The 14,799-nt window shown below is 38.5% G+C and overlaps 1 protein-coding gene across 4 annotated transcripts in view; it reads right to left on the bottom strand.

Annotated features, from left to right (window-relative positions):
- LOC133632498 (transmembrane protein 266-like) overlaps positions 1 to 14,604 on the bottom strand; it is a 125,273-nt gene extending 110,669 nt beyond the window's left edge. Inside the window, exons 1-2 of one of the 4 annotated variants that reach the window (XM_062024972.1) lie at positions 14,177 to 14,604; positions 11,778 to 11,890 (exon numbers count right to left, since the gene is read on the bottom strand). In XM_062024972.1, coding sequence (XP_061880956.1) covers positions 11,778 to 11,791 — 14 coding nt within the window. In that variant the 5' untranslated portion in view covers positions 11,792 to 11,890; positions 14,177 to 14,604. Of the gene's footprint in view, positions 1 to 3,340; positions 3,414 to 11,777; positions 11,891 to 14,161 lie in introns of those variants that run through there. The other 3 variants (XM_062024964.1, XM_062024955.1, XM_062024980.1) reach the window with 3 other exon arrangements.
- Positions 14,605 to 14,799: the final 195 nt, after the last annotated feature.

A 14,799-nucleotide genomic window follows, 5' to 3' on the forward strand; every position in this document is an offset into this window, starting at 1 on the left:
GCACATTAAGAGGGTTACCAAAACAGCCTTCTTTCTTCTCCATAATATCTGTAAAGTCTGTCCCATTTTGTCCACCAGCGACGCTGAGATCTTTATTCAAGTGTTCGTTATATCTTGTCTCAATTACTGTAACATCATTTTCGGGTCTCCTTATGTCTAGCATTAGAAGATCCTAGTTGGTACAAAATGTGGCTGCTAGACTTTTGACAAGGACAAGAAAGTTTGATCATATTACGCCTGTACTGGCCCACTTGCACTGGCTTCCTGTGTACTTAAGATCCAACTTTAAGGTTTTATTACTTACGTAAAAAATACTAAAGGGTCTAGCTCCATCCTATCTTGCTGATTGTATTGTACCATATGTCCCGGCCAGAAATCTGGCTTATTAGTGATTCCCAGAGCCCAAAAAAGTCTGGGGGCTCCAGAGCATTTTCTATTCGCGCTCCAGTACCCTGGAATGCCCTACCGGTAACAGTTAGAGATGCTACTTGAGTAGAAGCATTTAAGTCCCATCTTGAAACTCATTTATATACTCTAACCTTTAAATATACCCCTTTTTAGTATAGTTGACCTGCCTGCCAGAGTTCTTAAAACACATTTTTGCTAGGAGTGTTTTGCAAACAACCAACTCTGTTTATATTTTAAAGAAAGCTAATGTGAGCAAAACCTAACAGTTAAGCTTTTACCAAAGACAGCAATCATAAATGAAGCTTTCAGCACATATACGCTTAGATCTATAGTTATATTTTGATAAAGACAGGGGAAAACACGCATACTCGTAATCGGCGCGCGCAACAACAATAAGGTAACAAACAAGGCTTTAGACGCTAAGTTAAATCATAAAATGCTACCTTAACTGAGCAAAAATGATGCATGATTTAACCGGGAGAGTCTTGATACCATGCTTTCCCAAGTTTTCATTTGTTTTGCAGTGTAGAACGATGTTTGGAGCACCAGATAGTTTGAGATGTCTGGGAACGTGAAAGACAGATAATCCTTGGTATCAATCGACAAATCTTTTTTTTTTTGATAACTGTTAGGGATAGATTCCATCGCATAGTTAGATTTTTTTGCTCGTATCGGCTTTGATGATCGAGGCCCCTTGTGTAATCAGGTAGTTTGCACGCTGTTTGCTGCACTGTAGCCATATTGGTTTGGTGGCCCACCACTTTGTTTATTCCGTTCAAAAGTCACATGACGGAATACAACCTCTATAACGTATTGCCATTACCTGCATTGTTAGCTGCCTCCTATAAGCAGTTTTTTTTACTATTGAGAATACACATAAAAGGAAAAAATGTGTGTTCTTGTCTCACATAAGGATTAGGATGATGGGCAAAAAAACTGCCGTTTCACTTTAAATTGTTAATCTTCCAAGATTGTTGATGTCTCAGGGAACGTCATGCATGATAGAATAAAAATTTGCCGCAAATGTGGGTTAATTTACAAATTGTACCACTTCAAATTCTAAGGTTCTACAGTACTTTTTAAAAAGAAAATCTAACTCAGTAACACTAATTGTACAGGCATTTTTTCTAATACAGTTTCTGTATTGGATGTCATTAAATTAGGCCTGTGTGACAAAATATTGTTACAGAAAGTAAACTACCCAGCTACTTTGGAATCAATCCGACTTCATAGTGCCTTGAGGTGAACTCTAATATATTGTTTAAACTTTTATTGGACACTGCTCATGAATCATGAATCCTCAACCCTCCTACTCTCAGCAATACAAACCTAAGATCTACTACGCGATGAAAATCATAATAATAAAGACTTTAAAATTGGTGCTGCTGAACAAAGTACATCAGGTGGATGGCGGTAAATGGCGGATTGACTTGATAGATGTGTTGCAAAAATAAAATAAAATTGGGGGCAAAAAGACTCTCCTAAGCTAAAAATAAAAAAATGAGGATGGGCTTCCAAACAAATACAGTGCATCTGAAAAGTATTCACAGCGCTTCACTTTTTCCGCATTTCGTTATGTTATGGCCCTATTCCAAATTGTAAATACGTTTTTTCTTCTCAAAATTTTGCAGACTATACACATCCATCCATTTTCTACCGCTTGTCCCTTTTGGGGTCGCTGGAGCCTATCTCAGCTGCATTCGGGCGGCAAGCGGGGTACACCCTGGACAAGTCAACACCTCATCGCAGGGCCAACACAGATAGACAGACAACTTTCACACTCACACTAGGGCCAATTTAGTGTTGCCAATCAACCTATCGCCAGGTGCATGTCTTTGAAGGTGGGAGGAAGCCGGAGTACCCGGAGGGAACCCACGCAGTCACGGGGAGAACATTCAAACTCCACACAGAAAAATCCCGAGCCCAGGATCGAACCCAGGACCTTTGTATTGTGAGACACACGTACTAACCCCTGGTCCATCGTGCTGCCCGCAGACAATACCAAATAACGATAATGTGAAAAGTATTTTTTTTTGCAAATGTATTAAAAATAAAAAAATATTCACAGCTTGCTGCCAAAGGTGCATCAACAAAGTTGTGAGCAAAGGCTGTGAATACTTATGTACATGTGATGTATTTTTAGTTTTTTAAATTTGCAAAAATTAAAAAAATATATATTTTCACATTGTCATTATGTGATATTGTATGTGGAATTTTGAAAACAAAAATGAATGTATTCCTATATGGAATAAGGCTTTAACATAAAATGTGAAGCGCTGTGAATACTTTTGGGATGCACTGTAAAAGCTAACCTAGTAGCAAACACTGAGATAGTAATTGACCTGTTTCAATTTACATTGAAATACTTTTGCATAATATCCTTCAGAGAACCAGAGTCCTCTGCAGTGGACATGAGTGAGGTTACATGTATTGGAGGGAAAATAGTCCTGTTATGCAAAACATTAATGTCCACTACAGAGAATATTGGTTCTCAGGAGGATATACAGTATAATAATCACAGCTGACTTAATCATACACCTTCTCTGTGTCCCAACAATTATCGATAGTCTCTTTACTTGCTGTGTTTAAACATGAACCAGATTAGCATTTCACAGAAACTACTGTAAATAAATAAGATAAGTAGAGGATATATGATAAACAACCCTTCAAAGAAATAACTAAGGCTGATAAAACTTAGTGTGTTGCCGTGGTCAGGGGTTAAAAGCCATTTCCTGCAGTCAAGAAAATGGAGGGAATTGGAAGGAAAGTTTGCCATGGCTGCAGAATCATAGGCGCAGTAATATGGATAACATGTCTGAAAGTGAAGATGAGGCAGAGGACGACGTGTGTGCTGAACCTCGGGGACTTTATTGGCAAGCAAATTACACTGTAGCGAAAGAGCAAAAGCAGCAGAAAACAAATAAAGGCTCACCTTGCTTGTCTTAGCATTTGTGTCAATATTCAGCCCATCTATCTCCTCTTCAACATCTTTCCGTTGTTATTACCTGGTTAGAGCCCAGACAATAACAACACTTACATTGTGACAATCATTGGGATGCTACATTGGCTTGTAGTAAGGAACATAGTAGCTCTGCTGTTGCCATAGTGACCCCAGGATCACCTACTGGGTAGGCCAGGACGCTTCTCATGTTGTGTTAGCACTAGCGCTAATGTTTGTGTAGTCTCCACGTGGTAAATCCCTTTATAGAGTAACAAACTATATTTGGTAAGTGGGGGTTCCAAATTGTCTGCATGAATGTTTGACTATGGGTAAAAAAGTGACCTCCGCCAAGGGTTTTTGGATTTGCACCAAAACGTAATAGGTTTATAACTAGACATGCCGATAAATGCTTTAAAATGTAATATCGGAAATTATCTGTATCGTTTTTTTTATTATCGGTATCAGGTTATTTTATTTTTATTTTTTTTATTAAATCAACATAAAAAACACAAGATACACTTACAATTAGTGCACCAACCCAAAAAACCTCCCTCCCCCATTTACACTCATTCACACAAAAGGGTTGTTTCTTTCTGTTATTAATATTCTGGTTCCTACATTATATATCAATATATATCAATACAGTCTGCAAGGGATACAGTCCGTAAGCACACATGATTGTGCGTGCTGCTGGTCCACTAATAGTACTAACCTTTAACAGTTAATTTTACTCATTTTCATTAATTACTAGTTTCTATGTAACTGTTTTTATATTGTTTTACTTTCTTTTTTATTCAAGAAAATGTTTTTAATTGTGTTTATCTTATTTTATTTAATTAATTTTTTTTAAAAGGACCTTATCTTCACCATACCTGGTTGTCCAAATTAGGCATAATAATGTGTTAATTCCACGACTGTATATATCGGTATCGGTTGATATCGGTATCGGTAATTAAAGAGTTGGACAATATCGGAATATCGGCAAAAAGCCATTATCGGACATCCCTATTTATAACATTTAAGTTGCCCGGGTACTACAGTTAAATATTAGCTTTATAGTTAAAACTGACACATTTACACTGAATAAATGTTAGTCAAATTGTGATGTCCCTGTTATGTATGAACTTGAAACTTGCTGTAATAAAACTGGTTTTGAGCTCAACTCTACCTGCAGGTTTTGGAAAACCAAATTGTTTGCATTGGAAATGATACAACTAATGAATCCGTTCCAGACATCCAACAATATGAACACAAAACATATTTTATAGACAATAGTTCTACATGCATGTGAAATAATATGTGAAATACATGTTGCACACACGTACAGTACATACAGTACATCCATACAAATACATGTTAAACACATAAATAATTAATTTCATAGATAAATGAACATTCAACATCACTTTTAACATTACTGAGAGCTCTTGTTGGCAAAGACGACAATGAGCCCACGCGGACTCAACCATTGTACTTTGCTACAAGTTGTTTCTTGACTGTTTATCACGAGGGTTAGGTACCAAATTCGGTACATTTATAGGCACCAGCCAACTGGCTATTAATTTATGTAAAATCAAACGGTATCGTATTTCGATACCTTTGTTGCCCCTGACGTCACATTCGGTTGCAAACTATGCAACCGGCTCTAACACTTGGCGGGGAAACAAGCACTCAAGCAGCACTCAAAGTGGATTCAACAAAACTGCTTCTAGCTAATGTTACAATTTTTCATGCCAACAAAGAAAGCATGCCTGAAAGAAGACGCTCGGATGTAAAGTAAGGTTCTACTTTTCTAAAATGTGCTAGCTCTATGCCAATTTACATTGGCTTTTCCATGGACATACTACTGATTAGTATGGGTATCAAACAAATGTATTTTCAAATGAATCGCGATTCTTATTTGTAACGATTTTTAATCAGAAAAAAATTTAAATCTTTTTTTTTTTTTTACCTCTCCTGTACAGCCACTCAGGCAAATTGTATTGTTGATGTGGATACCTGCTCAGTGGACTTGTGGTTAGAGTGTCGGCCGAGTCATACCAAAGACTATAAAAATGGGACCCATTGCCTCCCTGCTTGGCACACAGCATCAAGGGTTGGAATTGGGGGTTAAATCACCAAATGATTCCCGAGCGTAGCCACCCAGGGGGTGAAAATGGGGATGGGTCAAATGCAGGGAATAATTTCACCACACCTAGTGTGTGTGTGACTATCGTTGGGACTTTAACTTTAACTTTAATACCTACATCTGTTGTACAGATTTACTTTACAAAACAGAAGTGTGGGATACTTCTCTTGTTGCCTTATTTGTATTTGACTTTATTAAACGTTTGGGTAGAATTTTATTAAACAAAACCAGTTTTCTTTTAAGTACTGTATTATGTATCACAGCTGTTTATCTATTTTATGGAGGTACGTAGTTAATCATAGAACTGGCACCCATTGTTATTAAATAGTATTGCTTTTGAATCGAGAATCGTTTTAAATCAAGAATCGATTCTGAATCTAATCGCTACCCCTGAAAACCGAATCCAATTGAATCATGTGGTGCCCAGAGATTCACAGCCCTAATGATTAGTATTAGTGATTTTACATGACAATTTCAAAACCTTCAAATTTGGTAATGAAAACTACAACTAAGATGCATACTACAATCACATGGCTGGTGTGCAAGTACAATACTTCCAGTAAAAACACTTTGTAGCAAAGAACTACACTGGCACTTTAAAATCACTTCTTGGCTAGGCAACACACCTTAGCTCAGGGGTGGGCAAACTACGGACCGCGGGCCACATCCGGCCCGTTGGTCTTTTTGATCCGGCCCGCCGAAAAATAAAACGGAATAGAGCAAATTGTGTAATAATTAGGACTGCATTAATTGTCCTGTAATACTAAGTATTTTTCACAGAGTGCCGCAATAGGACTGCAATATGCTTGATTGATTGCACAGCCCAGGTACACTTTTTATACTGTTACTGCTCTGACAGCAGAACCAATCTGCAACAATGAGAAAAGTTGACAGCGAATGCCAGGTGTTTAAAAAGGAATGGACGCCTAAATACTTTTTCACTGAAGTCCAATCATGTATGTCTTATTTGCCAATAAACCATCGCGGTTTTGAAGGAATACAACGTAAGTCGTCAGGCTCGGCAAAACATCTTTATCGGACGTGCTACCATCCGAGAATCAAGCACAAAGGCAAGTTATCTACTGGCATTAAAATTAGCCAAGACGAGTAAGCCTTTTTCCAAAGGAGAGTTTCTAAAAGAGCGCATGGTGGAGACAGCAAGTGTTTTGTGCCCTGAGAGCAAGAGCAAATTTGACAAAAATAGCTCAAAATATACCGGTATTAACTGTAATACCGGTATATCGCCCAGCCTGAGCATTTATTACGCCAACTAATGATGGGGATGCTTGTAACTCAAATGTTTGCTTTTAATTTAAAGCAAAATCATGACAATTAGACGAAAACCAGCTCTTATCTCAAAACACTCCTAATTTGAGGTACTATACGACTGTAATGAATGAAACATTAGGCGTTAAGCAAAACTCGGTGGAGCTACGTCCATATCTGCATACCTGCAAGTCCTCGCTAAAAGAGCACAAAGCAATGTGTGTTGCCTCTGTGGGTCAATCTAATGATGTGAGTGTCTTTAGCATTCAGAATGAGGACACAGGTCACAGTCTTGAACAAAGGTGGTGATTGTGGATGGAGATCAGTGAAGACAAGAAGAAAAGCTGAGCATGATGCTACTCACTCATAAGCTAATAGCGGGCCTAAAATCTCTTTAATGATAATGATAGTTACCACGATATGTTATTTGGAATGTAAATAATAATAGCACCATTTCAACATGGGTTACAAAGGCTGCTGACATATGCGGTTACATGATTTTGCACCATTTCTGGTTGTATTATCTTCTCCAAACTATTATTAATCTAATTGCTAATGTACTGTTAACATCTGGTTACTTTCCATTTCTGCTGTCTGTTCTACCTGCACTTCTGTTAAAATGTAATAAACCCTTATTATTCTCTTGTTTGAATACTTTAAATTAGTTTTGGGAGATACTATAATTTTGAGTATCAATCCAATACCAAGTACTTAGTGGGGCAGTATTGGTCAACTCAAATCACTTTTCATACATAAAAGAAATGCAACACAAAGCGAGTTAGAGACTTAAAAACAATGTCATACCAATGCTAATACTGAACGTTTTCAAGATCATTATATTTATGATCACAACTATAACCAGGCAGGAACACAGAACGGCAATGCAACAATATTTATGTAATATTTAAATTATTTGTATTTATTTGCTCTATTTTAAAGGCCTACTGAAATGATTTTTTTTTATTTAAACGGGAATAGCAGATCCATTCTATGTGTCATACTTGATCATTTCGCGATATTGCCATATTTTTGCTGAAAGGATTTAGTAGAGAAAATCGACGATAAAGTTCGCAACTTTTGCTCGCTGATAAAAAAAAGCCTTGCCTGTACCGGAAGTAGCGTGACGTCACAGGAGGTAGGATTCCTCACAATTCCCCATTGTTTACAATGGAGCGAGAGAGATTCGGACCGAGAAAGTGATGATTACCCCATTAATTTGAGCGAGGATGAAAGATTCGTAGATGAGGACGTTACAGTGAAGGACTTGAGAGGCAGCGATGGACGTATCTTTTTTCACTCTGACCGTAACTTAGGTACAAGCTGGCTCATTGGATTCCACACTCTCCTTTTTCTATTTTGGATCACGGATTTGTATTTTAAACCACCTCGGATACTATATCCTCTTGAAAATGAGAGTCGAGAACGCGAAATGGACATTCAGTGCCTTTTATCTCCACGACAATACATCGGCGAAATGCTTTAGCTACGAGCTAATGTGATAGCATCGTGCTTTAACTGCATATAGAAACAAAAAAAATAAACCCCTGACTGGAAGGATAGATAGAAAATCAACAATACTATTAAACCGTGGACATGTAAATACACGGTTAATGCTTTCCAGGCTGGCGAAGGTTAACAATGCTGTGCTAACGACGCCATTGAAGCTAACTTAGCAACCGGACCGCACAGAGCTATGCTAAAAACATTAGCTCTCCACCTACGCCAGCCAGCCCTCATTTGCTCATCAACACCCGTTCTCACCTGCGTTCCAGCGATCGGCAGAAGGACGAAGGACTTCACCCGATGCGTTTGGCGGCCCGGAGACGTAGGAAGTCAAGGTGAGGTCGCCGGCTAGCGCGGCTAGCACGGCTAGCGCTCCAACAAAGTCCTTCTGGTTGTGTTGCTGTAGTCCACTGCTAATACACCGATCCCACCTACAACTGTCTTCTTTGCAGCCTTCATTGTTCATTAAACAATTTGTAAAAGATGTCCAGAATACTGTGGAATTATGAAATGAAAACAGAGCTTTTTGTATAGGATTCTACGGGGTACCATAACTTCCGTTACTCTGACTTCGTCACGCGCATACGTCATCATAATGCGACGTTTCAGCCGGATATTTCCCGGGAAATTTTAAATGTCACTTTATAAGTTAACCCGGTCGTATTGGCATGTGTTGCAATGTTAAGATTTCATCATTGATATATAAACTATCAGACTGCGTGGTCGGTAGTAGTGGGTTTCAGTAGGCCTTTAAATCCTTTGGTTTTTGCCCTTAAACCCCTCATGTGTCCAGTGACTTACTGTACTTGGAGTTTTTAAACAATAACAAAAACGACAAGTGTTGTGTTCATAAAAAAAATATTGATCTATACTGATACTATACTTGGTATCGTTACTGTCGATAATTGTATTGATCGGCCCACCTCTAGCTCTATCTCTCAATTCTAAAATTAAAAGCCACCTCACCATGAGATCCGACCAGCTCCTTTATTTTAAGGAACTTATGTTCCAGTTTTGCACGCATTTACATTAATTTAATGAAGGTAATGGGAATTAATTCAACTGTTTCTTATTACAAATGCACTGTTTTTAAAAGTTGAAAGTGATGAATGCTTATTTAGTGGAACAAAAAGAAATGTAAAACTGCATCAATATACATGAATTAAAGATGCATTAATAATCTATTTTAATCGAATCATAGCTCCTGAATCGTTATCGTAATCGAATCATGAGGTGCCCAAAGATTCCCACCTCTAGCGGTGAGCATGGCCTGTTGTATCCTACGGTGTGTAGTGTAGTGTAGCATGTTTAGCTATTCCTCGTCCTCCAGTGATGACGTAACTTGTATGAAACATAGTTCATTTGCCATTATGTAATTGAATGTGGAGCGCCGCCACAGAATTTTTATTACCGCCACACATTGAAAACAAGGTTGTTGTTTTTTTTTTAACTTGAAAACAAGTTAAAGTGATATCAAATATTGTAGCCCCCAGGAGAAATCACGCTATTTTTAACTTTTATTACCAATCTTATGATAACAAACAACGGCACAATTCCAACAGGTTCTACCTTCCGCGACAACATTTTCGTCTCCGTGAGTCCACGCTTTCCTGGACACACAAGAACACGTCCTCATTCTACACCAATCATTTTTCAGGCACGAACGGGTGTTTGTAGACATGGGAAAAACTGTCGTCAAATCCAAACCACACGAACATTAAACATTAACATTAGCCGGTCGTTACACAGTATGAATTGATATATACATAGCCTATTATGTGCGCACTATTGACAAGTGATGTATCGAAAACTTGACCACAAAAAAAATACTTTTATCGGATGTAAACAAAACGCTCGCCATTGTCTGGGGCGTTGTCAGCGTGTCTGCGATGAGGATGTGATTTTTATATATATTTCAGTCATACCGTATTTTTCGGATTATAAATCGCAGTTTTTTTCATAGTTTGGCCGTGGGTGCGACATATACTCCGGAGCGACTTATGTGTGAAATTATTAACACATTACCGTAAAATATCAAATGATATTATTTATCTCATTCACGGAAGAGACGAAGCAAAATGTCAGCAATCGTCACACACACGTCAACCAATACGAATTTGGCGGGGGAGGGTCATGGCAGAAGTGCATTATGGGTCATGGGATGCTACCTGCTATATGCTACTGCCGTAGCTATTAAAATGGATAATTTCTACATTGGCGGTAACTTATAAAAACTGAGAAGGGCTGAACAAAAATGGCACAGCAAAGGAAATCATATACTGCCGATTACAAGCTGGACGTAGTGAAATATGCAGCAGAAAACGGCGATCGAGCAACAGGAAAAAAGGACACTAGCGGTGCATACCGGGAGCAACAACGAGGAAGAAGATTTCATCGGATTTAGCGATCAGGAGTGACAGATTGTTTGGTAAACGTATAGCATGTTCTATATGTTATAGTTATTTGAATGACTCTTACCATAATATGTTACGTTAACATACCAGGCACGTTCTCAGTTGGTTATTTATGCGTCATATAACGTACACTTATTCAGCCTGTTGTTCACTATTCTTTATTTATTTTAAATTGCCTTTCAAATGTCTGGGTGTTGGGTTTTATCAAATAAATTTCCCCCAAAAATGCGACTTATACTCGAGTGCGACGTATATATGTTTTTTTCCTTCTTTATTATGCCTTTTCGGCTGGTGCGACGTATACTCCGGAGCGACTTATAATCCGCAAAAATACCGTACCTGCAGACAGCCATCTACAAAATGTGCAAATATATAGGGGACAGTGGTGACTTTTAAGCAGAGAAACTAGAGCAACAGTGCGAAGCAAGTGTGACATCATGATCGCTGCGGCTCTTTTCTTTCGTCACGGACATCGAGGGACAGAAGTACAGTCTCTGAACACGAATATATTTTATAATAACACTAGAGGAAGATGCTAGATTTGTTACTCGTTTTAAATTTTTAAAAAGTCATTAAGTCTGTAAACACTTGAAAAAATCTGAACAAAGTACATTCTTGTACTTTTTCGTTAGGGCGGTATAGCTCGGTTGGTAGAGTGGCCGTGCCAGCAACTTGAGGGTTCCAGGTTCGATCCCCGCTTCCGCCATACTAGTCACTGCCGTTGTGTCCTTGGACAAGACACTTTACCCACCTGCTCCCAGTGCCACCCACACTGGTTTAAATGTTATTATATTGGGTTTCACTATGTAAAAGCGCTATATAAATATAATTCACTTCACTTCTACAAAAAGCAGCAACAATAGAAAATATGGCAAACGATAGAAAAATATATGTTAATACTAATTAATTATAACAGTTTTGTTTTAAATGTATGTATGTAGCCTTTTTAAAGAAAATAATTTCATCACAGCAAAATATGCAAATTATTCGATGACGACATGGTGACCACGCACATAATCACGTCCCCACCGCCACAGGTATCTTGGCAGTTTAGGGAAAACAACATATACAGTATCATCTATACGGTATGTGTGTTTGTGTGAGTGTATTAACTTACCCAATATTAGCCATGTTGTTGGGCGAGAGGGAGGAGAGATGTGTGTGTGCTTCTTATCACCAGATTGCTAAAGTTCTCCTCTTCAACCCAAAGACGCTACTTTCATGTTGAAACTATGGGAGAACAGGTTCATGTTAGTGACAAACAGAAGATGAAATATTTGAATTGCACTGGTAGGCAAAAACATCGCATTTACTGTAACTTTCTTGCACAGTTCAACCACCAGTTATTGAATTGAATTGAAGTATTTATTTCAAACCTGCACAGTACAACCCTTTTTTCTTTTTTTTTACATTTTGGCAGAGACATTTATGCAAGGCTTGAAAAGGGGTTGGATGAAGCAGATGCTTATAATATCCCAACCCCTGTCACTCACTCCACATTTAACATAAACCATATACAAACCCCGTTTCCATATGAGTTGGGAAACCGTGCCAGACGGTTATAGATACACAGCCAAGATATCCAATCAGCTTTGCAAATTACAGCGGTACCTCGACTTAAGAGTGTTTTGAGCTGTCTCTCTGCTAATTGTTATGCTTTAAGTTGCAAGCAAAACATTGAGTTACAAGAATTCCCACCATTAGTTGGTGTTGCAAATGTCACAAAGAACCCCGTAAGACCGGACCGAAACATCTAGTTTTACTTGCTAGCATTAGCTTACAGGTAGGGATCGACATAACTGTGTTCCAACCATGAGAAGGAATAAAGTGAGTGTGAAGGGCAGTGTTGAGAAGAAGAGGATGATATTCCTACAATTAAAGAAATATATCATCAAAAACATGACCGAGTATGATGCAAACATTGCAAAGCAATTCAAACGTATCACTGCTGGTCTGCACCATACTGAACTGAAGCAAAATGAGTCTAGCGCCTGCTAGGAATGTTAAAATAATATCTAACCGGCTGACATTTAAACATAAAAATATGGAGAAGCTGCTAATGGTGTATTTGACAGAATCAGCTGGAAGGAGATACGTATAAAAGTCTATTCTCCAAAGTATCTCAGACAATAATGTCTGATAGAATGCTAATTAAATAATCAGTTTTGACAGATCACCTCAAAAAACCAAATTTTATTTTATTTAGGATTTACAATATACAACATACTTCCATAACGACCTCCTCTATCGACATATTTTACACTCAAAGCAAAACGCAACAAAAATGCAACATACTGTACACGGTAAAACACATACATTATGACTTTTCTGCAGAACTTTGCTTCCTGCTTCCGTCCCTGATACTCGCTTCTCGCGTTGGTTGCTCTGCAAACCAATCCCGCCCATTCTGCTTTCTGCCTTGTGACCATGCCCCTATGATTACCATAGAAAACTGTATATCACTCAAAAGCACATATTCCAACCATTGGAATACTTTGTATAGTATAAGACTTACGGTAATTAGTAAACGGCACTGTACAGTTTCGGGGTTAAAAGATTTTTTTAAATTATTTGCAAACGTCCGGAGGGCTAGATAATTCATTTTCATTTGTTGATTTGAGATACAAGTGCTTTGACCTAAGAGCTCAGTCACAGAACTAATTAAGCTGGTAAATTGAGCTCACTGCAAGTTTCGGCCATCATTATGGTTGTGGTTTGCAGTATGTATCATTATCACATTGATTGATTGATTGATTGAGACTTTTATTAGTAGGTTGCACAGTGAAGTACATATTCCGTACAATTGACCACTAAATGGTAACACCCGAATAAGTTTTTCAACTTGTTTAAGTCGGGGTCCACTTAAATTGATTCATGATACAGATATATACTATCATATATACTATCATCATAATACAGTCATCACACAAGATAATCACATTGAATTATTTACATTATTTACAATCAGGAGTGTGGAGGGGGGGTGGGGATATACACTGAATTATGTTTGTGATATTTCGTCTAACCCCATGAGAAAAAATAAATTAGAAAGCTGTTAAGTGTTATGCAACCGTGTTGCAACAAACACGTCAATCAAAAATCAACATACCTGTCAACATAAGTTGGCAGGAAATAATTCTATAATGAATAAAGCGAAATATGTTCTAGACCAAAAATCACTACATATTGTTTAATGCTCGCTATGTTTATTGTGTGGAAATAAATAAGTACAATTCATTCAGTAGCTATGTTACAAAAAAGGTCAGTTAACACAATGTTGGACATACAAACTCTTTATTTTTCCTGACAAATACAATATGTTGATGTTTAAATGAAAATATACGACGATGCCACGTCTAATTAAGCTAAATTGTAAGATTCATAAAAGTTGATTTTCTAAACTTTTGACGGCTACACGATTCGAGGAGCTTCTGCCACTTCCAAGTGACAGAATGTTCTACATTTTTGGTGGGTAAAGAAGAAAAACGTTATCTTACGCACCTGCGTGGGACTCACATGGCTGTGGGTTGAGTAGCCACGGTGTTCTGGAAGAGACATTAAACACAACACGCTTCGTGGGCCGGCATAGTGGTGGTGGTGAAAGTCCGCTGTGGCACCGCCGGAGCCATAGAGATGCCGCCGCGGCTCGGAGGAGGGTTTTCCCGGCGAGCTCAGCGGGGCTTCCGCGGAGGAGGAGGAGGGGGAATCTGGGTATCCAATGTTCGCTTCCACGGCAACAAATGTGGCCCAATGTTCACTCTAACGCCATTTAAATGAACACAACCGCCAATGAAATACAATCATTCGTGTCGCTACGGTCACGACGTGTAAATAAATGAATAATCATGTTTTCGCACGGCGGCGTGCTACTAACCTACACTTAACAGTCTATTTACCGCCAGAGACATAATTGGTGTTTTATTAGCTTTACCGCCGCTAGGTTGTCCCTCTCCGTCAGAAGCGTTTTTATGGTTTCCAAAAATAAAATCTACGGGTACTATAGGAGTAAAGATTTCCTGCACAGCAATTGGTTTAAGCGGCTGTCAATCATCGGGAATGTCCAGGCGATGGTTAGCGAGCACGTCAATCAGTAGGATGTTCCCGCCCACTGATGCTGAGGATGTTAGTGGAACAAGCTT

The sequence above is a fragment of the Entelurus aequoreus genome, linkage group LG02 (genome assembly GCF_033978785.1).
Source record: "Entelurus aequoreus isolate RoL-2023_Sb linkage group LG02, RoL_Eaeq_v1.1, whole genome shotgun sequence".
In the NCBI taxonomy this organism is placed as follows: Eukaryota; Metazoa; Chordata; class Actinopteri; order Syngnathiformes; family Syngnathidae; genus Entelurus; species Entelurus aequoreus.